This window comes from Mirounga leonina, unplaced genomic scaffold (genome assembly GCF_011800145.1).
Source record: "Mirounga leonina isolate KUSES-001 unplaced genomic scaffold, KU_Mleo_1.0 Mir_174, whole genome shotgun sequence".
Taxonomy (NCBI): domain Eukaryota; kingdom Metazoa; phylum Chordata; class Mammalia; order Carnivora; family Phocidae; genus Mirounga; species Mirounga leonina.
Window position 1 is genome coordinate 76,571,090 of NW_023270451.1, and position 24,458 is coordinate 76,595,547.

Below are 24,458 nucleotides of genomic sequence, written 5' to 3' on the forward strand. Positions count from 1 at the left end.
AGATTTTATTTATTTGAGAGAGAGAGAGAGAATGAGATAGAGAGAGCATGAGAGGCGGGAGGGTCAGAGGGAGAAGCAGACTCCCCGCCGAGCAGGGAGCCCGATGTGGGACTCGATCCCGGGACTCCAGGACCATGACCTGAGCCAAAGGCAGTCGCTTAACCAACTGAGCCACCCAGGTGCCCCCTGACTTCCCCATTCTTTTTAACTGCCAGCCTGTATACAGAGGACACCGGCCCTGTGTAAATGGTGGTTTCTTGGTTATGGACTCATGGTTTTAACACTTAGGCTTTGTCCCTGGGAGTGGTTAAATAAAGATAGATATTAGCACAGTTTTCCACCCAATTATCCTATTTACAAAAATAGAACTCTCCTCTGTGAGTGTTTCAAATAGAGTCCTTAATTTCTACAGAAGATGTCAACCTTACCAGGTCGATTCCTAAAGCCTCCATCAGTGAGCAAGAATACAGCACGGTCGGCAATGGAATATATCCCTGAGCTGTCTTTCCATATATACATACATACATACAGGTGTATATATGTACTATTATGAGAGTGTATATAGACAGACACACATACAGGTAAAAGAAGTAACACTTATGAAGGCTGTCCAATGGATATGGAGACCAGCAGTTGGGCTGAGTGTTTTGTGTTCTAGCATTGCATCGAACTGCACCCGTCGAAGGCTAGAATTCCTTTTGCTGAGTTGCATTTTGATGTTCTGCCTTGAGCTTCCAATCAGGAAGCTCACAACTGTGACAAAGAGCTGTGAGAACCCAGCTATTCATCAGCTATGGGAATGTTACACCCTGTTCATGATGCTACTGGGTTCTTCTAGATAAAAAAAGGGCACCTGCAAAATTTAGCTTAAAAAAATGGGGCGCCTACAGGCCACCTGAGTAGCTCGGTGGATAGAGCATGCAACTCTTGATTTTGCCTCAGGTTGTGATATCAGGGTTGTGGGACAGCCCCACATCGGGCTCTGCACTGGGCATGGAGCCTGCTTAAGATTCTCTCTCTCTCTCTCAAAAAAAGGGGGGGTGGCTGTGCACCTGGCTGACTCAGTTGGTAGAGCATGCAACTCTTGATCTCATGGTCATGAGTTCGAGCCCCACGTTGCGGGGAGAGTTAACAAACAAATACTCTCTGCTTCTCTTAATGACTCAGTATGTCTTCCTTCTCTGGCAGCAAGAATTACTGAATTAACCACATTTCCCCCTTCTCTTTGACCCTATGAAGCTCAGAGACAATATGAGGCTCAGCTAGAGCTAGGTAGAGGATCTCACTGTCTGAGTATCTGTGATACTTTTTCCTCCTGGTTTTGAATTTTTATATTTGTATTTTTCCTGTTCCTGTTCTTAAATTCTTTTTTGTAGTATACTGGTTATTATAGTATATGTGCTTATACTATAAAACAAAGCATAATTTGTAGAATTAGTTGAATAGAACTCAATGAAAATAATGACCATAGTAAATAGAGCCAAATTTGGAGAATGCCCATAGGTAAAAAAAAATACGATGCAATCAGAAAAAACGGAAAATAGTTAATATGTTGAAGCAGACACCGTAAGTTGTCTTCCTAACAGCCATTCCCGCTTTCTCCTCTGGCGGAACCCTGATTTAGTTCAAATGTCACCCCCAACACCACCACCACCTTCAATCACCTTCCCTCTAGTGGCTCAGGAGCCCATATGGATTAGTCTAAGCTAAGCACTTCCTGTGCCTGGGAGGCACTGATCTGGGCTGGGCTGTTAGCAGTTCTACCCAAGAGAAGGGAGAAGAGACAGCCGGGGGCCTTTAGGGAAGGTTTCCTTGTTTGATGAATGGTTTATTTGGATGGATGGATGGACGGATGGACGGATGGACAAACATGGATTTCTGCAGGTCCAACCACACACCAATTTTTACCATCATTAAGCGCTAGGCACTAAACTGCACACTTTGCGAGATGTAAGGATAAATGAGAAATGACAGAGGGCTGGACGAGGTAGATGCCGTAAGAACCAAAACACTCCTCGAAACACTCCTCCAAATGTAGGTCTCCAGGTGCTCCCTTGAGCCACAGGAAGGCTAGAAGGTTAATCTCGGATAAATGCTTTGAGAAACTCTCCGTAAGTACCCAAAGTTCCACCACCATACAGTCATAGCTCTTGCGCTTCCTCAAAAGAAGAAAGGAAGAGGGAGGGAAGGAGAGAGGGAGGGATCCCCAGGAAGCTGGCTAGTCCGTTCCAAAGTACAACTGCGTTTTCTCCGGGCCAGGGAATGGTGCTTCGACACTGAAATGCAACTGTGCTCGGGTCACCGGCAATCTGCTTTTTCTCTTAGAGACACCAGACACACGTGGGCACACCCACATGCTTGGAAACTATTTTAAATGTTCGCCGACCCACCCACTCAGCCGCCCCCTCCGCCACACAGACCCATCTTCTGGTGGAGCCGGGACTGAAGTCCAAGTGCTCTTACGTCTCTCCTTCCTCGCTGCCTCCCAGCCGCCACGGCCCCCCAGCTGTCGCTGGTCTCCCGCCCAGTCCTTGCTCCTCTCGAAGTCTCGGGGACACCCACTGAGGTGTCCTGCAGACACCTGAAATGCAATGTACCACACAGCTCTTCTCCACTCTCCGAATTATGCTGCACATGGCCAATAAAAGAATGCTCTCTCATATTCTAGTAACCCCCAACGGCCAGACTCTGCATGGCCTCCCCTGGCGCGCGTGAAGTCTGTCTTATGCCTTCTGTCACTCGAGGTGTCTGCACGTGATTTCTTGCTTCTGCACCAAATCACAGCTGTCTCACCTCTGAACCGCCGGGAACCCAAAATCTTCCTGAGAGCACCCACAGCTAATTTCTTGAGGTTAGGACCACTTCACCCAAGAGCCCCTCAGGCCTCCTATCTTTAAAAGGCTTCTTTGGCTTTTGAGGACGGGATTCTCCAAAGTCACCTCGGACAGAGCAACTCCTATTCCTCACCGCCCCGTATCTCCGGGCAGAGGAAACCAACACAAGCAACTGTGCCGAAGCTGGCGGAGAAGCGGCTGCGCCCACCCTGCTCCGGGAGGAGGGGATTTCCGGGGCCGGCCCCTCCAGCCCGACTGCAGACGTCCCGACGGCCCACACGAGTCTGCCGCCGCCGCGGCCTACACGTCTGCACACCAGATTTCATCACGACGGGGCCTGCGTGAGCAAGGAGGCAGACGTGAGCATTCGTGCGTCCTCACTCCCGGGAAATTAGTGTGTCCCACAAGTGTGTGTCCCACCAGAGGGCGTCTCTACCTACGCTCAGAGGAGCCCCGGGGGCATCTGTCCCAAGGCTCTTCCGACGGTCTTTCAAGAGCCCCAGAGGCATGGTTATGTTTTCTCTCCTGTTTTCAGCTGAACCACTTAGCACAGGGCTCCACACACAGTGGGCCTCGAAACCGTGCTGCCTTCATGGGACGGAGGGTAGCAGCAGTCACAGGTGTGCCCTGAGAGAAGCCTCTGGTTTAAGCCGGGTGGCAGGTAATAAAAACCCAGGTTCCAAAGGAGCTCAACCGAAGGGGCTGGCTCGTCAGCTGGACTGGAGATCAGAGAGGACGAGCGACCACGGGAGACTCCCCACATCTCGTACTGCTCTGCAGACGAAGAACACCGTGGCACTCACCTGAGATCGGGAGCGCAGGAGGAGAAGGGGAAAGATCAGTGGAGAAAGATAGCAAATGTCATGAGTGGTAAAGCAAATTCGGACTTGGGACCATGCAGAGAGAGGAAGATCTTTGGGCTCAGCATGCATTTGTTCCAGCAAGATACAAAAAGCCATGTGCATTTAGTAGCAAGCCTGCCTTAAAAAACATTTTTTTTTTTTTTTAGGTTGAGCACAATAGGGAAAGTGCAAAAGTAAAACTTATGAATGACCTTTTTTTAAATAAAGATTTTATTAAGTAATCTCTACACCCAACATGGGGCTCGAACTCACAACCCTGAGCTCAAGAGTCTAATGTTCTACCAACTGAGCCAGCCAGGCACACCTATGACTCTTCACACTTCTGAAAACGACCACTCTGAGGACTGAAGGACCGGGTATTTGTGCACACGTGCACACGCACACACCCCACAATTTTAAAGGTCATCTAGTCCAATCACCCATTTTATACTGGACCCTACTCTCCAGCAGGCCCAGCAAAAGATGCTCATCTTGAATTCCTCCCAAGGAATCACTCTTCTCCAGAACTGTCCATTTGTGGGGAGACTGCAGCATTACAATGTTCTTCCCGACAGTCTGATTAAATCTACTCCCTGTGGCTTTCAAATCATTGGTTCAAGTTGGATCCACAGCTACCTTTCTTTTTCCTAATCTATCTGCCCTTCAGATATTGCTTCTGTCTCATACAGTTCAATTCTCGGTTCCTTCAAGACAAATGTTTCCTCACAGCAAATGCATGTGCTTTTGACCCGCGGCCTACCTTCCCCATCTCTCAGGCCCAGACACTTTAGGGAAATCAATCTGTCTCAGTCAATGAATGAAGAAATGAATCAGTGAATTAATCAATCTTTCTCTCCCTCTTACCCTCAACCCAAACATACCTAATAATATAAGGGTAACAATTATGTTCAAAGTCACATATTTTGAACAAAATTGTGGCGATGTAGAAATCCAGGATTGTCGGCCTCTAAATAAATCCTTGGACAGTGTCCCCAAGTCTCCTGCACACACACGCTCACACACTCACTCTATTTTTATAATTAAAATATCTTTCTTCATACACTGACATTAAGGAAAAATAATCATTTCTTATTCCAGGTTATTTTTCTGACATTTAATTATTTCCCTTTTCCTATAAAAAAAATAGGTTATTTTGGCTATGTTCTCTTTTTTAAAAAAAAATTAATATAGACATTAGGTTCACAGCAAAAATGAGCAGGAGGTACAGAGATTTCCCATATACTCCTTACCCCCACACACGCATCAACTATACTGTTAAATATATATATATATATTTTTAAGATTTATTTATTTGAGAGAAAGAGACAGAGTGCACAGAGAGGGAAAGAATCTCCAGCAGACTCCCCCCTAAGCAAGGAGTCCAAGGGAGAGTTTGATCCCAAGACCCTCAGATTATAACCTGAGACTAAACCAGGAGTTCGGATGCTCAATGGACTGAGCCACCCAGGCACCCCTATGCTGTTAAATATGCTTTAAGGCTGGCTGGAGACCTTAATCTTAATTGATAGTCCTCATAGATGAAAGGACCAGTTAGAAGACAATGACTTTGTTTATAATAAATTTGAGATCTCTACATAAGCTCTACACAAATAACTTTAAACATTAGGAAAGTACAAACAAAAAGAACACATGGAAAGAAAACATGATCTTAGATGAGAAGACTCAACCTTGTAATTTATAAATTTAATATGATCCCAACAGAAATGCCAACAGGTTTTTCTGAAATCAAGACATGTAGATTCTCAAATTCATATGGAAAAACAAGGAGGATAGCTAGGAAAACTCTGAAAAGGAAGAGCAATGGGGAAGAACTTCCATATCTTTCAGACATTAAATAAAAGAGAGCATACACCTCAATAATGGACAACAGACGGACCGATGGAAAAGTATAGTCTAGAAACAGACCCCATGCTATAGGAATTTAATACATGATAAAGTAGACATTACGATACTGTGGGGAAAATATAAGCTTTTCAATAAATGGTGTTGGGACAACTGAGTATTGAAAAAACATAAAGTTGGCTCCAAACCTCAGAACATACCTGAGTATAAACAACCACATGAACCAAGATGTAAGTGGAAAAGATGAAATGACAAAAGTGCCAGAAGGACCTTAAAAACCTGAAATAGGAAATGTCTTTCTGATTCTGACTCAAAACACAAAAGCTGTAAACAAAAAGATAAATTTGATTACATAAAATTAAACAGACTTTTGAAGGGCAAAGTCACCACCATAAGGAATCAAAACACATACAGCCAACTGGGAAAAAATATTTGCAACTTATATCACAGGCAATATATAAAGAGCTCTTAGAAATAAAGAAGACCAACAACACAGTAGGAAAATGTATAAAGTTCAAAACATAGTTCACACAAAAATATATATATAATGACATTTAAACAAATGAGAAGATGCTCTACCTCACTTATAAAAGAAATATAAATTGAAACTACATCAAAATATCATTTTTCACCTATCAGCAAAAATCCAAAAGTTTGACAACAGATTCTGTAGGTAAAACTCTAAGGAAATAGGTGTGTTCTTCTGTTGCTTGTGTGAGTGCAATATAGTACAAATTCTAACAGGAGGAATTTGTCAGTATCTTTTTAAAAAAATTATAGACGTACTCACTCACCCTCTGACCATACAGTCCCACTTACAGGACTATATGCCACAGATACGCCGGCATGAGTATGAAATGACACATATATAATATTATCCTTTACAGACGGTTTGTAAATAGCAGAGGAGTGGATACAATCCAAGATTGTTAATGTCCCATAAACTGTAGTATGTCAACAAAATGGAGTACTTTGTGTCCATAAAAAAAACTGAAGATAATCTCTACCTACTAATAGGGAGAGTGCTAGAATACCTTATTAAGAGAAAACAGTTAAGATGTAGAATAGATAAGGTATGTTACCTTTTGTGTAAACAAAGGAGAAGAAGAGTATATATACATACACACACATAATCTGAATCTGCAAAATGAAAGACTCAAAAGGGTTAATTAACAAGACACTAACAAAAATGGTTATCTATGAGGGAACAAGGCAAGAGCTCATTGTGTATCTTTCTATAGCAGTTGTGCCCCCTCCCCCATCCAGGATTTCACTTTCCCTACTTTGTTACCCAAGGTCAACTGCAGTTGAGAAGGAGATAATCTTCCTTCTGACTATGGTCAGAAGGTCAGTAACAGCCTAAAGCTACGCAGCAATGCCTACGTCACTCACCTCACTTCATCACATCACGCAGGCATTTTTATCTTCTAACATCATCACAAGAAGGGTACAACAATAAGATATTTTAGGAAAGAGAGACCACACTCACATAACTTTTGTTACAGTACATTGTTACAATTGTTTTATTTTACTACTGGTAACTGTTGTTACTCTTCTACTGTGCCTAATTTATAAATTAAACTTTATGATAGGTATGTATCATAAAATATAGCACATACAAGGTTCAGCACTATTCACTGTTTCAGGCATCCACTGGGCGTCTGGGAACATATCACCCATGGATACAGGAGACTACTGTAGTTTAAATTTAATTATTTTAACTTTCAAACATAAAGAAATGTAGAGAAAATAACTTAACAAATCCCTACATATCTTTCATCTAGATTTAATATCTACATAGTTTTGACCTTTCAGTCATGTAAATGCATTCCCTATCCCAAAAAAGCTAAATTTAAAAATTTCTTAAACTGAGAAGAAATGGAAAGAAATGAACCTAACATATGTCAAACCGGTGACACGATCACCCTGAGGAAGAATTTATGTTTAGGTGCTTTAGAACACAGTTTTTAATTACCCATCCTTAGTTGGACACATTCTCAGGACAACAAAAATTACAAAGATGTGTTAAACTTTCCTTTGTAGTTTTCGGTGTTTATAATAACATCGGTATTGGTATTTCAAAACTTTATTCTTACAAGTTAAACAAGAAATAAAGATTTTCTGTAGAACATAAAGGACTTACAATGATAAAATTGAGGAAACTGAGTGAAAGCACAGGAAAATGTCAATTGAAACTCTTAACTTTTTAACAATATGTATCTTTTAGTTCCATTCACCGAAATTCCTTAGAAACAAGTCACCTCTGTAGCAATAACCACCCCTACTGCATGGGCTGTGGTCTCTAATACCATTGTCTGAGACCACCGAAAAGTCCAAGATGAGCCTGGGGCGTCTTGTGCCATTTAGTAAGAAAGCTTTTTGGATTTATGGAGGTCCTGTCAAAACATCACAGCAGCTAGCTGAAAGGGTCTCACTGCCTGAGGATGTAACAAAAAGATTAACAATTAAAACACACCAAATCAATAAAAACCCATGCCTGTACAATGATAAAGAAAAAGACAGAAAAATCATTTCTCACTATTTGAAAAGGCTATTACACAATTCCTTTCTTTGAAAATTAATGATCAAGGAGAGAGGATTAGCAAAGATCCTGCCTTTCCCATTGGAACTATTTTTTCAGGGTAACCAGGCAGCCCCCACAGATGAGAGTGAGCTCTACTTTATACAAGAAATGAAAGAATTACAAAAACATCATTTCACAAAAACCTAATGAATGTATGATGATAGACAAGACTTACAACCATTTGGTAAATAGTCTATATATCAAAGTTATACCATACAGATTACTTTTAGTGTCAAAAGGACAAACAACTGGAGAGTAGAGGGTTCAGGCTACCACAACTCTAATCCACGCAGTCAATTTAGTTTCACTAATAGTAGGTCAGTGGAAGGTAAATGAAGCGCACAGAATCACCTCCAGCGTATTCTAGCATAAAATGGTGAACTTGAACCCATGAAACCTTTAGATAACAGCAAATGCAGGGGATGGGGAGAAGCAAGCTCAGCCCTGCCCTAAAAAGCAGCAAGCCCACAGGGGTGCCTGGGTGGCGCAGTCGGTTAAGTGTCTAGCTCTTGGTTTCGGCTCAAGTCATGATCTCGGGGTTGTGAGATCGAGCCCCATGTTGGGCCCTATGCTCAGCCTGGAGTCTGCTTGAGATTCTCTCTCCCTCTCCCTCTGCCTTCCCACTCATGCTCCCTCTCTCTCTCTCTCTCAAATAAGTAAATCTTTAAAAAAAAAGAAGAAGAAGAAGGAAGCCCACAGATCGAAAAGGTAAGAGCTTCTACAGGCAATTGCCCATTTCTTCAGTGAGAGACTAGGCCAGGCTGAGACTAAAAGGAAATTACCACCAGAAATAGTGCATGGTTCCCAATTAGATACTGATTTCAACAAACCGGCTTCAAAGGACATTTGGGGGCCAATTCAGGAAATCTGAACATGGACAAAGAATTAAATGAACTTTACTGAAATACAAGGCTGGAAACCACTCATTGAAAAAAACAGATTATAAAACAGTACTATATCTAACCTCGGTTTTTCTGAAAAAGTATTTGTACATATAAATGCACAGAAAAGACCTGCAAGGTATAACTGTGGTAATCTTAGTACACACACGTGCGCACATGTGTTGTGTGTTTTGCTTGCCTTTATTTTCTAACTTTTTATAATGCAGTAGTATTTCTATAATAATATATTTGGAAGAAAGAAATTAAATAGGCTTTGAATCTCACCATGCTAATCTACAAAAGGCCATCTAAGAAACAATGTATTATCTTTCCAAAATATGCTGTCTGCCCATCTCTAACATGCAGGATTCTTGGAATGACGTGGGAACAATCTTTAATGTGGAATTGCATTGCTAAAATGATTCTCTGACAAATCAAAGATTTCCTCCCCAGACTAATACTGTAGTCAGTCTTTAAAAGAGGTGCCAAATGCCTCCTCGCAAGCACACTTGACCCCCCATTTTGCTGTGAGAAGACACTACTGGGAGAGTTCAAAAACCCTCCAGGAGCAAAGGGAGCCTAGCAGGACTTAACACAGCACTCAAGTCCCAGCGAGGAAACACGGGACTGGATATATCTGTTGGCAGAACGCACCCTTGGACAATAAAGACACATTCACACCCATTTACAAATCCACTTCTCAGGATGACTTTTCTCTGCAACCATCACTCTCAATTTTAGAAGATACATTGTACACTCTAAAAGGGTGACTTTTTCAGGTCTCTATGTTGTAGCTTCATACAAAATTCTGTGTGAACAAGACTGGGTTCCCGATCAGTCATTGATTTAGCAAGTCTTAGGATTGTGTGCAATGTGTGTGAAGGCACCTTGAGCAGAGAACGGACACACCACAGACGTGTTCTTTCCCTCCCGGAGCCTCCAGTCTAATGGGGGAGGCAGGTGGAAGATAAACCCTAAGTGCTGCGAAGGAAAAGAACAGGGTGCCTCGAAATTAGAAGAGGGGCGTCTAATTCACACAGGAGGAAGTGACATTTTGGTTATGACTGCGGAGTGAGCAGCAGTGAGTCAGGCAAGAGGCAGGAGAGTCCAGGAAGGGAGACTGGGAGCAACGGTGCAGGAAACAGCTGGGGACAGTCACAGACCTGGAGAGGTCTGGACAGGGTGAAGAGGGGGAGCCTAGCATAAAATGAGACTGGACAACTCAGCAAGGGACCGTGTTGGAGCCATGATATCAAGATTTGGGGTTTTATCTGAAGTGTGATGGAAGCGGTTGGACATCTGAAGTGGGAGAGGGATCAGATTTAATGTGCACTTAAGATCACCATGGACAACAGCTGGAGGCTCGAGAACGGACACAGGGGATGAGCAGGTCAGGAAGAGCATCAAGACAGGACACTGTGGTGGGTTAGACTGGGCTAGCAGCGTCCTAACTGCAGCCTGAGGGCCGATCCAGCCAAAGCCTGTTTTTGCAAATAATGTTTTACTGGAACTCAGTCCCAGCCACCCACTGTGGTGTCTATAGAGGCTTTCACGAGTGCAGAGCTGAGCAGCTATCCGAGAGACCGGCTGGTCTGCAAAGCCGAAAATACAGTTGACCCCTGAACAATGCAAGTTTGAACCGTACAAGTTCACTAACACGCGAGTTTTTTTTTTTACAACAGAGTCCCGAAAATGTATTTTCTCTTCCTTATGATTTTTCTTAGTAACATTTTCTCTTCTCTAGCTTAATCTATTGTAAGAATACAGCATATAATACACATACAAAATATATGTCCATCAACTGTTTATGTTATCAGGAAGGCTGCCCATCAAAAATAGGCTATTAATACAGTTTTGGGGGAGTCGAAAGTTATACGTGAATTTTCGACTGTGTGTTTTGATGCCCCTAACCCCATGTCGCTCAAGGGTCAACTGTACCTCCTACCTGGCCCTTTCCAGAATGAGTTTGCTGACCCCTGGGCCAGGGGATGGCAGTATAGAGAGAAGTGGGCAGGTTCACCATATACAAGTGGGCCTTCATTATTCACGGATTCCGTATTGGCGAATTCACCAACTCACTAGAATTTATTTGTAGTCCCACAATCAGCACTCAGAGGGCGCTTTCCCAGTCATTCCCAGACATGCCTGATGCACGCGTTCCCAGCGGAGGTCACACGAGGCCAAGCTCTGCCTTCTGGGCTCTGTTCTTGTACTGTAGGCAAGTATACCTTCCACTGTCTCTTTAGTACCATGCTGTTCACATTTTTTGGTGTGGTTTTTGCTGGGGATTTAAAATGACCCCCAAGCATAGTGCTGAAGGGCTGTCTAGTGTTTTTTCAACGCAAAAAGGCTGTGGTGTGCCCTACAGAGAAAATACTTGTACTGGTAAGCTTCATTCAAGCACGAGCTAATAGTCCTCAGCCTGTGAGTTCAATGTTAATGAATTAACAATATATATTAAAGAAGATGTCCTTAAACAGAAGCACACACAGACAAGGTTATGTATTGATCGGCTGATGAAAATATGACCAGAGGCTTGCAGGAGGCTAACTGAGGAGCACTGGTTCAGTATTTGCTAATTCAGTGTTTGTGGCAGCTTTATAGAACATAACTTTGGCAAGAAACAAGAATGGCTATATTTGGGAGGCAAAAATCAATACAATTTGGTGATGGATTAAATGTGAAGTAAAATGAAGTCAAGAATGACTCCCAGGTTTCTGATGTCAACTGCTGGGTGGAAGATGATGCTGTTTATGGAAATAAAAAATTCTGGAAAAGGCACATATTTCAGAGAGCTGACCCAAAGTTTTTTTCTTTGTACGCATTAAATGTGATACCTGTGGGACATCCAAATAGCGATGGCAAATAGATTGCTGGCTCTATGACTTTGGAACTCAAAATATAAATCTAGGTCGAGATAAAAGTTTGGGAGCTCCTGATACACATAGATGGTACCGAAAGCCGTTGGGAATGAGGAGAGGGGGGCCAGTCCCTAGAGCAGTGAGAAACTCTTCCTTCCTGAATGAAGGGGTGGGTGCACAAGGCATTAGGCGGCTCGATTTGTTTAATATAAAAATACTTTGGGGAGAAACATAATCTTGGTGGCACATATCTAGAACCCAGATAAATGTTCATAACCCTCGACTTACTAATTCTACTTTGGAGAACCTATGCTAAATTTCGGACACACCTTAATGTTATGCTGAAAACACTGAGAAATAGCTCATGACAGTAAAATCAGAAATAACCTTAACATTTGGGGAATGTTACACTGACAAAACTATTGACGTTTTCCTCTATAATTTCTTCTACAGATTCTAAGCTTAGGAATTTCAACTCCTCCAGAGGTTTAATAAATATCCACTTCTGTTTCTTTCAAGTTTACAAAAAAAAAACACCAAAAAACAAACCCAAAACCGGATTATTTCCCCTTACCTACTCAAAGGCACACTGCTTTGGGGCAGGGGTTTCAGTCAGTTTTGTTCACTGCAGCACACCCAGCACCTAGAACACTACCTGGCGTGTTGAATGTGCTCCACAGATTTTTGTTGAATTTAACATTTTGTTTATTTATTTATTTTTAAGATTTTATTTGACAGAGATAGAGACAGTGAGAGAGCGAACACAAGCAGGGGGAGTGGGAGAGGGAGAAGCAGTCTTCCCGCCGAGCAGGGAGCCCGATGCGGGGCTCGATCCCAGGACCCTGGCATCATGACCTGAGCAGAAGGCAGACACTTAACGACTGAGCCACCCAGGAGCCCCTGAACTTAACATTTTAATCATGTAGAATTTATGTTGGTATAATGATGTGAGGTGAGAAGATCCACTGAGATTCTTCAAATTGCTATCATATGGTCCCACTCCCATTTGTTAAATCAGGTTTCCTTTTGCCCACTGCTTCGTGGCACCTCCTTCATCACCTATTAAATGCTCACAGACAACAGGGCCTTAAATCTGGCTCACGCATTCCACCCCACGGATGGGTCCGTCAAGCTTCATGCCAAATTTGATGCTTTATGGCTTGTTTTCACGCACCGTAGAGCTAGCCCCTTTGCTCCTCTCCTCTTTCAGGCCTGACTGTTCTATGCCCACCACCTCATCTTTCAAGAAGACTCACAGAAGTCAGTTTCTCAAGTTTTAAGACATTTATGTAGATTTTGATTCAAGTGAAGAACATCTACATTTGGAGAAAAACCGAAGAAGAGCATATTTCCATATTTTACTCCCTCATCGAGGAAGGGGTTGGGAGGCCCTTCTGCCTTGGGTCTCTAGCCCGGTGGTCAGGGGCGCCAGCTCTGGATCCAGGCTGCCTGGGGTCAATGTCAGCTCTACCACTCTCAAGCTGTGGAGCTTTCCTGGACTTCTGTATAACATGATGGTAGCATGAACCTATCCTACAGCTCTGCTTCAAGGATTCAAGGAATTAATGCATGTAAAACCTTACAAGAGAACCAGCAGCAGCTAGGGCCTGACAGGCATTAGCTGCCGTTTTCATCTTTTCATAATGTTTTCTTTCCTTAGAGGTTTCAGTAAGATTGTTCTCAGATGTTTTATCTGTTTTGCTGCTCAAAGGGGGTTCATGTCTCAGCTGCCTGTTACTATATCCATCCTGTACGCCAGCCACCAGACTAAACGCTAGATCATCATGTCAACATGATCCTGTTTGATGAAGAGAAGGCAAATGGGACAGTAGAGCTTCAGGGAGGTGTGCATGACATTAACACTCTAGAACCACCTGCCCACTTCTCCAGGGATCCTAATCGCCAATCTCCTTGCTGTATGGTGCACGGACCACAAGACAAGAGCATGCTCTGGTATCAGACGGGGTACAAGCCCTGCCTCTACCAGTTGCTGTTTATGAGACCTGAGACACATTATTTAACATCTCTAAGCCTCAATATCCTCTTCTGCAAACAGAGATCACAGAGCTCTTTACGTCAGTTAATGGAGATATATTATTACTGCGAGAATGACACCTGCCCAGTCTACTCTGGGACCCCAGGGCCAAACTAGATAGCGACAGACTGGCTGACTCTGCTGGGCCAAGAGACAGTAGCTCAGGCCCTGGAGAAGATGGGGTCTCGTCTCTGCTGAGCCAGAGGCAGGAATGCCAGGGGCTGGATCTGCGCATTGTCCTATGGCTTCAGGAAGTTTCTGCCACCAAAGGGCAGGAGAACTGAAAATAATGCTAATGTCAGTTCTCAGACTCTCACTCCTTCAAGGAAGCTGTAATCAAAACTACCACCATTTTATTTTAAACAGGTACTGACTGGGACGCCTGGGTGGCTCAGATGGCTAAGCGACTGCCTTCAGTTCAGGTCCTGATCCCAGGGTCCTGGGATCGAGCCCCACATCAGACTCCTGGCTCAGCGGGGAGCCTGCTTCTCCCTCTCGCTCTGTCTCACTCCCTGCTCATGCTCGCTCTCTCTCTGTATCTCTGTCTCAAATGAATAAATAAAATCTTAAAAAAAATAAATAAGCAAATAGGTACTGATTTTACATTCTGAATGCATTCATTCTAAAACAGGGGTTCTCAATCAGAAATGCAAATTCTCGAGCCCCACCCCAGGCCTACTGAAACAGAAACTCTGAGGGCGGGGCCCCCTGATGAGTTTTAACAGGCCCTCCAGGTGACGGAAGATGCCAGAAGTCACAGAACCACCTCTCCCAACAAGGCCCAACACAAATGGGCCCAAACGAGGGTTCCACGTGTCCCTCCACTTAGACCCTCATACCCACAAGTATGTCGAGGCAAATACACAGCCAAGATACACAAAGTCAAAGAACAAACAGGTAGGTTAAGGAGCCTGGCCGTGGGCAGATGAGGGTGGGACAGAGAGGTGAGATGACATCAAGGAAGGAGAAGAGTAGGAGAGGCTGTGCACCTCAAGGGCTCAAACAGACAAAACAGAAAAGCCGTAGGATTTACTAGGCTCTCTGTCAAGTTTCACTGTGGGAGGGACATACTGGTTACTGAGCTACCTTAGCAAGCAACAGGAAATGGGTCAGTTTCATCAACTCTGCTTTATGGAGCGACCAGAGTCAAAGATCAAGGTTGAGGAGGGAAAGAAAGGAAAGCTAACTATCCAGTGAAGCAATCACCAGCCATGACTTGTATAAACAGGAAACATTTCAAGTTGCTTTTGTTGTCCCAGATTTTACAGCAAGAAGTCCCCTTATCAGCACTGCCCTTAGAACAGGGGAGAGGCAGGGCTCCAGCCCTGGACCCCTTACTTTCAAGGTCCCAGCCCCGTCCCCCTAGGGGAGGGATGTCCCCCAGGTTAAGAGGTGAGCCCCCTCACGGGCTGGGCACTGTGCTCTTCCAACCATGCTCTAGGTCCCTGGGACCCAGGCCTTCCCCAGGTCTGGAAGATCAGAATTAAAAAAAAAAAAAAAAAGCTGCTTAATAGACTCTGAGGTTCTCTGAAACTCATCATGGTTCTACTGGTTTCTCTTCTGCGATTTTTCTGTTTTTGTTAATAAGTAGCTCAGGATGACAAGCTGCAAACTTTCTCAGAGAAACATGAGGAACAACTTCCTAAGAGAAGACTCTAAGCGCTGGAGCTGACAGCAGGTGACCTTGCCTTCCTTGGGAAAGGGGGAAATAACTCCCTCTGGATGAGCTCAGGGAGGTGCCATGGGTTCATCAGGGCCCAGGAGAACCCCCCCCCCCTCTCAGCAGCCCCCTTACAGGTAGGTCTGGGGGGAAAATGTGAATAGCTCTGACAGCCTTGTTGGAAACACAACCCCTGGACCTCCAGCTGGTAGTGCAGCCTAAGGAAGCCCCCATTCAGTGTTCTGAGCCTTTTATGCACACTGCCCTGGGGGACGAGAACCCCAGCTCTGCCTCCTCCCTTCGCTCTAGGGGACATTAGGGCAGCCTCTTCACTGCTCTGGGCCTCAGTTTCCCCCTGTGTCAAAGGTTGGTACTAATGTGTGAAGATCCCACTGGGTTTACACTGTGCCCAGTAAGAGCCCGAGCTACTCTGTCTCAATGTTGAATGTGAGAGAGCCTATAAAAAGAATAGATTCTTTAGAAAGATAGGATAAATATCATGATATTGCCAACCCCTGCAAGCTTTCCTGATGGCCATAAGGTGTGCAGAGGAAAGCGGAAAGGAACAAATATGTATTGAACCCTTGGGTCAGGCCTGCTGAGAAGGGCTCTATGCATGTTCTCCTATGTGACCCCAACCAGAGTCCCCGTTCCATCTCCGCGGTGCTCACACCTCCCAAGGCAGCACATGGCCCCCCAGCATGGCTCACCCTCTGGCTGCCTCATTCTACTGCCATATCCAGGCCAGGAGAAATTACCTTGTTCAAGTATCATTTTGATGATATCTGTCCCCTTCTCCTTACCATAAAATGTCTCTTGAATTAGAACCCCTTTTAAACCTTTCAACAACTGATCCCAAACACTTACTGTTCTCGTCTGCTGGTCTGTTTTGTGCTTACCACTCTCCAACCAAGCAAAAATTACTTTGCAAATGAATTCCATTATGCACTCTGCTTATTCACGTTGTTAAGCCAGCACAAGAGTTTTGACTGGTTCTGTTGTCTCTTCAAACGGGAATACCTCACTTACCCGACATCCTTGGAAATAAGCTGAACCACAAAAGTGATCTACACAAATTAATTTCCCATCTTCCAGAAATTTAACCCTTTAGGCGGCCTTAAATCCTTTTTGAAATAAGTCATGATATAATTAAATGAGAGCTTCTTTATTTTAACTCTTTTCTAAAGGAAACATTTCTGTAATATATTAGGGAACCTCCCAGTCTCAGTTAACAGAACATAATGAATATCGATTAATCTTTCCCTGATGGTGCAGGTCATAACTTAATGAATAACAGTAAGCATACTGTGCTGGAGCTGCAAATGAAGTGGTTCAGGGGGTAAAGCTGAACGCATGTGCAAGCGTGCGCGCTCTCTCTCTGCCTGTAATGAGCTCCCCTGAAATTTACTTTCCTGCAAGAAGCTGCTATCAGCTGGGATTCTGGTGAGGACGAGCAGTCACAAAGAACTCAGGAAGGTGTAACGTGCTGCCTTTCTGCACAATTTCAAGAATTTACATGCTGCTTTTTGTCAGAGCTCTATAAATTCTTCATTACGGAGAGAGAGAGGAGGAAAAAAAAAAGAATATACTTCCACAACCAGCAATAAACCAGGGTTTTCCAAATCTCCTTACCATAGGACTTTTAACAGGACTGCAGGCACACATACCATTAAAATTTGTTTTTTAATGCCTTATGAAGCCAGAAGTTCTACACAGAACTGGCATGATGGATCACTTTGCTTATGACAAGCTCTTGGAAAAGTCATTTTATATTGTGAATCATAACTCCATACGTTGAATCAATGAGGTGATACTGACATGGAGGAAAATGGTAAAAATACCGAAACCAACCTTATTGCATCAGGATGCAATCTGTAACTATGTGAACCCAAAGTGCTTTTCTACCTAAAGTTATGGCAGCTTCTACAGTGATCTTTCCCCGAGGATGGGCAGCACAACCTGAAGGAAAATGCCCTTGTGCACTCACATATTAGACTGCGCTCTTTCTTTGATGGTAAAGGTTTTAGAAAGTCCATAGCATTAGCACATGCATGAGTCAATCAATCTTAATTCTGCTTAAACACAGTGGCATTTAATGAATCAGAACCTACGAGAGCAAAAGAAGTTAGGCAAGAATTGCTAAAACAGACCACTTTCAAAACACTACAAATCTCTTCAATGCCATGTGTAGAAATAAGTGGCTGTAAAAACCACAAAATTATTTTGCCGTTTTCAAGGTTTGCCTTTTTTTTTTACTGGCAACTGTTTTACTAGCTTACTTTCTAATGGTAAAGTCACTCATCAGAAAGCCACAGGTTGAATGGCCTTGTCCATCAGTATCTTTTGCCTTTTCTGTTGGCTTCAGACCAAAGATAGGGAGGAATACTGGTTGTTAAGGCTGACTTGTAGCCACTCTCATGAACACTTAGCTTACTCGTCACAGAGAACCTGGAAAAACAGGTATGGCTTTAGCTGACTCAGAATCTGTAAAGAATTTGACAAACTGTCCTTTCTAAACCTGGATGAACTGATATTACACAGAATCATCAAAATTCTTGTGTGTGTTCTCTTCTTTCACGAGCCGTTCAACTTTATACACTTGAGTCCTCTGCATTCTGCTTGTCAGATCTGTAGGAGATAAATAATGTTCTAAAGAGCTAGAAGTAGAGGGGTGAATTCAAAGTGATCAAGCACATTCAGAGTCAAGCAGAAGGTGGCACTGCTGGGGTGAAGGAGGGCTAGACATGCACAGAAGGCAAATAAAGACTCAGGACCGAGGTGAGAGAAAGCCAACTATCAGTTACCAATCCAGGGCTGGAGTAATGTAGGTTATTACTTAGATATATTAGGAAGAGTCAATTCAACAAATATTTATGAAGTGCCTACTAGGTTTAACGAACTGCCCAGCTACTGTGGGGGATACAAAGATGAATCAGATTTGGTTCTTGCCCTCCAGGGGTTCACAATGATGCAAGAATCCTGAAGTCATTTTTCTTGTATACACTGTACTAATGAGACCATTATTAAAGAACTGTATTCGGTTTCGGCCACCACCATTTTTTTTTTAATGTGGAGAAATTAAAGACAGTTCAGAGGAGGGAGAGGACACAGAAGAGGCTCTGTTAGGAAAGAGCTGTAGAGACCCAGTTATTATCTTCAAATATATGAAAGGTTTTAGAGAAAGGAACTGAGTAAAAGAAAACAGGTTTGAACGCCGGCAGGTGAGATTTCAGGCGGGCCCAGGAATTGACTCAGGAATTGGGTTAACAGAATCCTGGAATTGGTTACTGAGGGGGTTCCTAGTGTGGGCTTTTCCTGGGGGAAAAACAATTGTTTCGATGAACTGGCAACTTCAAATCATGGACATTCAACCTTCCTGAAGGCAGGAGGATGAACTACATTTCCCCCAAGGTCCTCTCCTGCCCTGGGTTCCAAGCCCCCGAGAGGCAGAGCTGGATTTTCTTCTACAACTCCCTGAGAGATCTGCTGAGTGACCCCCCGAACTATATCCCCACTAATAAGCACCACAAAACCACCTGGAATACAAGATCACAGCCAGGCAGCAAAGCCAGGAATTAATTCTCCAACAGCCACACATGATGTAGGGGTCCATTCACAACAGAACGCAGAACCCTAAGTACAAAAACAAAAAACAAAAAACGAAGTCTCCCAGCAGCGTGTGCAAATTAGAAACATATTTGCATTTACAAAGATACAAAATGTTAAGTAATGAAAGAGGAAGAGATGGTAATTAGAGAGGGTGATTTCTAAGGAAATTTGTAATAGGAATTTCCAACATTCCGAAATGCTTGTTTGATCCAAATTAAAAAAATATATATATTTCAAAAGAAAATAGAGAAATGGGGTCTTCTCTTTACACCTGAAGAAACACTAGCATGTTAAGAATTAAAAACTGGCACATGCATGCATGCGTGCGCACCCCCCCCACACACACACACATTCCATCTTGAGTCAGGCCATGATCCACTGAGCCCACGTGTACTTCTGACTTTCACTTCCCATACCCCCTGAACTCCTCGAAGTCAGGGACCCTACATAAATGCTTTTAAGTGACTTCATTAAAGATGTGCCCTGTCTGTAAGGGGGTGGGTAACAGCGCCCACCTCGGGGGCCTGTAAGGACAGCGAGTTCATGGGAGTGGAGGGAGCAGCGCAGACTAAGTAGAGCCTAAGGCACGCTGAGTGCTGTGAACTTCAGGCGTCTCGGTTTCTTTCAGAGGAAAAATAAAGACCTCCCTATACTCCAGCTTTTCAGCTTTCTTTTTTTTTTTTACCCCCCCAATAGAGTACTGCCATATGAAATGGAACTATTACGAGTTTGGGCCCTTTCAGGTTCACACTCTACCGGTGGTTATATAAAGTCGGCTGGCATTACTCTGAATCCCATCTTTGATAGCGGCCCGAAGTGCTGGAATTGTCATCATTAGACTACCAGAAAGCACTGGCAAATTACATGTTCAGAGAACAATAAAAAATGGTTACATATCATACCCTCTTGATCATCGCTACTTTGTTTCATATAAACCTCAAAGGTAGTTCCCCAAGATTAGTCTCTATGGGAGGAAGGAAGAGAAATGAAACATTAAAAAAAAAAAAATTAAATACGAAGACTAGAAGCAGCTGTAACTTGCATAAGGCACCAAATTTTTTCTTGTAAGAAAACTATGTTGAATGCATGATGAGCCAGACCCTGGCCTGGGACTGAGCGGCTGCTGGCCCTCTGAGGAGGTCCTCGGTGGGCCACCTCTCCCTTTCCAGGCTGGCCTGGGGGCAGCCTGGGTCTTGGTCGGGGGCAAAGGTGGAAATTTCATACTTCGGGATACTTTCACAGAGGCCCAGCTGCGGCTCCTGAAACTCTGCTCTAACGGGTTGTTTCCTCATTTTTAAAGTGGCATAGAATGTGAGAAATTCTCTACCTGAAATCAGCAGAAACTCAGTGGGAATATAAATCTAGAAAGGTCACAGAGGGGGTCAAAAAGGCTCTTTCTTCTGTGGCCATAGGGGGTTTATTGTTGCTGGTGCCCAAACTGGAGGAGGAATAGCAGGAGATTAATAATTGAAATGTTGCTATTATTGGTTTTCTGAACTATTTGTGGGCTATTCTTTCCCTGGAGTCATCATGCCTGTAAGCAGCCCCCCAAAATAGAGGGATTTAACACATACTAACAAAATGCCTACTACAGCCAGGGACTTTACAGGTACTCATTTCTAATGGAGTCCTCGCACAATCCAATGAGGCTTAAAAACACAACAAAGCTCTGAGAAGTTAAGTAACATGCCCAAAGTCATACAACTAGATTCAAACCCAGGTCTCTGATTTGAGTACCGGACCACGCTGTCCGGAATTGAGGGTAAAATTAACGAGCCTTGATTCACTACTCAAAAGCGGTGAGAATGAAAACAATATTTATACTTACTCATTTTAAAAATATAAAACACAAACACAGGAAAAGATATTTTAGAACATGTGTCATCAAATTCTTTTAATGGAAGATGATTCAGAATCCATTTCTTGGTAGGCATTTTGGTAGGTGTCTTCAGACCCATCTGATGAGAGATTTCAGTATTAGACTTTTGGGAAGTCTGACTGTGTAAGCCAATACTAATTGATATGACACATCTCGGGTACGGTGGAACATAATTAACTTGGAATTTAGGGTCCTCTAATTCAGAACCCATGGCAATATAGACCTACGCGGCTGGCCTTTGTACTACATATTGATAAAAAGCCTTGCTAAGCAAGTTGATGGAGTAAACACAATTGCAAGGCAAATGTTTAACTTTCTAAAGAAAATAAACCTTTTTAAATAAGTCTAACTTAATCAGTACCAAGTTACTGAAAATGAATGTGCTATTTATAAACCTAACCTTAAAAGCAAGTAGCAGGAGACTGGTAACACTTTGCTACCCACTAATCTGTATTATCAAACATACCCTGTTTCAAAGACCGCGTTTCTCTCTAAACAGCTCGCAGTTCAGAATGCCCCACTGTTGCATTCAGGCCTTCACCCAGTATCCCAACTTGGGGCAACTGCACCCCATTCAAACGAATGGGTGCACGCCCGAATTCCAGCTGAAATGCCTCACCTGTCATTATCCTGCTCCTGAGAAGAACCCTATGTTCGATTTTTTTAGTAGCTCAAAAATGATTAGAAATCTTCTCGGCGAATTCCCCAGCAAAAGCCCTGCTCCTTCAGGATACACACCAGAAGCCCATGCATTCTGACGGGGATATGGTAAAAATCAGGCTCACTGAATCCAGCATATATCGCCAAGGAGGGAAAAAGGAGGTCACCGGAGTCTTAGAAGCACTCATCACACTAAGTGAATGTAGGTTCCAGCAGTACAATCCTTTATAGAGGTCACCTGTCTGTTTTAGAGCATGACCAACAGTCTCCTTCAAAAAGACCCAGGCCTGAGCTGTGCCCAGCAAGGCTGGACTGGTTGAGGAGGGGAGAGGAGGAAGCCTAGGGAAATAAGGATAAAGAGGCACAGAAACTCCAGCAGAGTCGAAGGGTACAAAGTGGAGGAATAATTAAAAGACAGCACACAGGCAAGACTGAGCGAAACCCGGGGTGGAAAGAGGTGACCAGGTAGGTCATCTGGAACAGGGAATGAAGCCTGCAAATAAAAACAAGTGAGCTCCTGAGACCTTTGAGATCCACGATTATGCTTAAACCTTAACACCTTACTCACCCACAATTCTTTATCTGGTGTAATGCACCGAAAGAACACTGTAGTGGACCGGGAGTACCAAGTCTTGGCCTAGGGGGTATGGCCTACATTCCATGTGGATTTAGAACGATAGGAAAGGGAGAGGACCAGCACAGTTTCTGAGACGGGTTTCCTACAAAGTTGACAAAATACATCCCAAATCCCCCCGTACCCAGCCCCTTGCAAAAGGGAAAGGAGCCCTTTACTACAGTTCTGAATTCAACGCCAAGTTCCCTCCCTAATGCACACCCGGAGTGTCCAGCAGAGGGAGTCTCAAGGAGGTACTTAATAAAGAGAAAATTGTTTCATTTTAACACTCCATAGACAGTGGGAGCATTGACTGTAGCCCCCTCCCATAGACACAGACGAACAATGACTGCCCGACATGGGTTCTCCTCCCATGTTCACAGAGCCACCGGCTCGTTCTATTCTGCCTGGTGGAGTGATCAGAAATTTCGTTTTGTTTTGTCGAATGGTTAAATGGACCTTGTGTTCTTCAGAATCAAAGAGGAAAGCCCCTGGAATAACATCTCTCTGTTGCCTTCTAAACAGCCCCTTTGTTTCTAAGAGAGTCTGAAAAAAAATATTTACAGTCCATAGGTTATTTACAGCCTCATTATCCAGGGCCTGACTGGTAACTTTATTCCATCCAGAAACCAAATTCATTTGGAGTCCTGGAACTAATAACAGATTTTCTTTTCAGATAAGTTTTTTTTTTTTTTTAATCTGCCTCTTGTAACAGAGATAAAACTATTAATGCGTTCCCTGTCTCACTCGCCAGCACTGTTCTCGGATTTTATAGAAGGATTAAAACCTCCTCTCCCCGCCCCTCCTCTCTGCTCCACACAAACCCTTTCCCCTCTCATTTGCTATTTCACCCACAGAATATCTGAGCAAAAACCGAAAGAAAGCCAGATGGACCAACGTTAAAAGTATGTAAAGGCTGCTATTTCAATGATTTCATAAGAAAAACATTTTCACGATGAAATGACTGAAAAAATCGGGCACCCTTCGGTTTAAAATTCTTTCTACTACAAGCACACAAAAACACACCGAAGTGTAAAAACTTAGTTGATTCTGGTTTGATTTCTGGCTGGAAGCTGACAAGAACTGACTGAAGAGAAACGAAAGAGAGAGGGAGGGCAAGGGGAAGTGGAGTGCTTTTGCCCTCCGTTCTTTTCTTTCTTCCTAAAGACAGATCAGAAAAATGACCCCACGCCAGGTGAAGGTGCACCACGCAGGTTTACCCAGACCGACCAAGGAAAACGTCTCGGCCGCCCCCCCACCCCCGACTTGAAAACCTAAACTACATTTTCCCTTACACACGCTAATACGGGGAGATTTTAGCCAATTTCATTGTTCTGCCTGGGTCTGAAATGGACTTTTCCTCTGTACCCCCCTCTCATCACCTAGCCCCATACATTCCGATTCGACAGCCCCCCCAAATCAGAGGCTCGCGGAGAATAAAGGAGTGTGGGGAGGGAGTGGAGAGCAGTGGAAAGGGGAGCCGTGGGGACAGAGTGGAAAGATCACCCTAAAGGTAATTTTCTTGGGGGGTGCGGGGGGAGGAGGAAAGCTAAACCGCATCACCTTTATTTATTCCAAATAAATGAAAAGCACAGTCACGGGTCTGTCTTTTCCCAGGCGCCCCCTCCCAATTTCTTTTCTTCGGGCAGTAGCCCACCCTCGCACCCCCCCACCCCCCCACCCCCGCCTCTTTCTCCACCCTGGAAATAAGATCCTGTTAAATTCCGGATCCCGGCCGTTCCGTGGGCAGGGGAGGGGGAGGCGGGGAGGGGTGGGCAGCCGGTTAAAGCCCCGGGGGTGGGGCGCCGGAGGCCGGGCGCCCGGGGGCTGCGGGCCGGGGGCTGCCCGGCGAGGGGCCGCGGGCAGAACAAAGCTGCGGGGGCCGCGGCGGCCGGGCGGCTCTGGGCGAGCGGGGTCGGCGGGCCGGACGCCCCTTACCTTCGTACACGGGGGCCATCGGGGCCGGGGTGTCCGCGATTCATGGCAACGGCGAAGGGAACGCGGCGCGCGAGCTCGGCCCCCCCAGCCTCAGTCGGAATCTGCCATCTTGAGCCTGTGTCTCCGCTCTCGGCGCAGCCGGGGCCGCCAGCGCCCGCATCACCGCCTCACTTGGCCGGCGCCGGGGGAGGGGGCCGGG

The 24,458-nt window shown here is 44.3% G+C and overlaps 1 protein-coding gene across 1 annotated transcript in view; it reads right to left on the bottom strand.

Annotated features, from left to right (window-relative positions):
• The window catches only part of HIPK2 (homeodomain interacting protein kinase 2), a 177,324-nt gene extending 152,873 nt beyond the window's left edge, over nucleotides 1–24,451 (bottom strand). The window contains exon 1 of the mRNA XM_035021213.1: nucleotides 24,260–24,451. Coding sequence (XP_034877104.1) covers nucleotides 24,260–24,278 — 19 coding nt within the window. The 5' untranslated portion in view covers nucleotides 24,279–24,451. The remainder of the gene's footprint in view (nucleotides 1–24,259) is intronic.
• Between the last annotated feature and the right edge of the window lie 7 nt (nucleotides 24,452–24,458).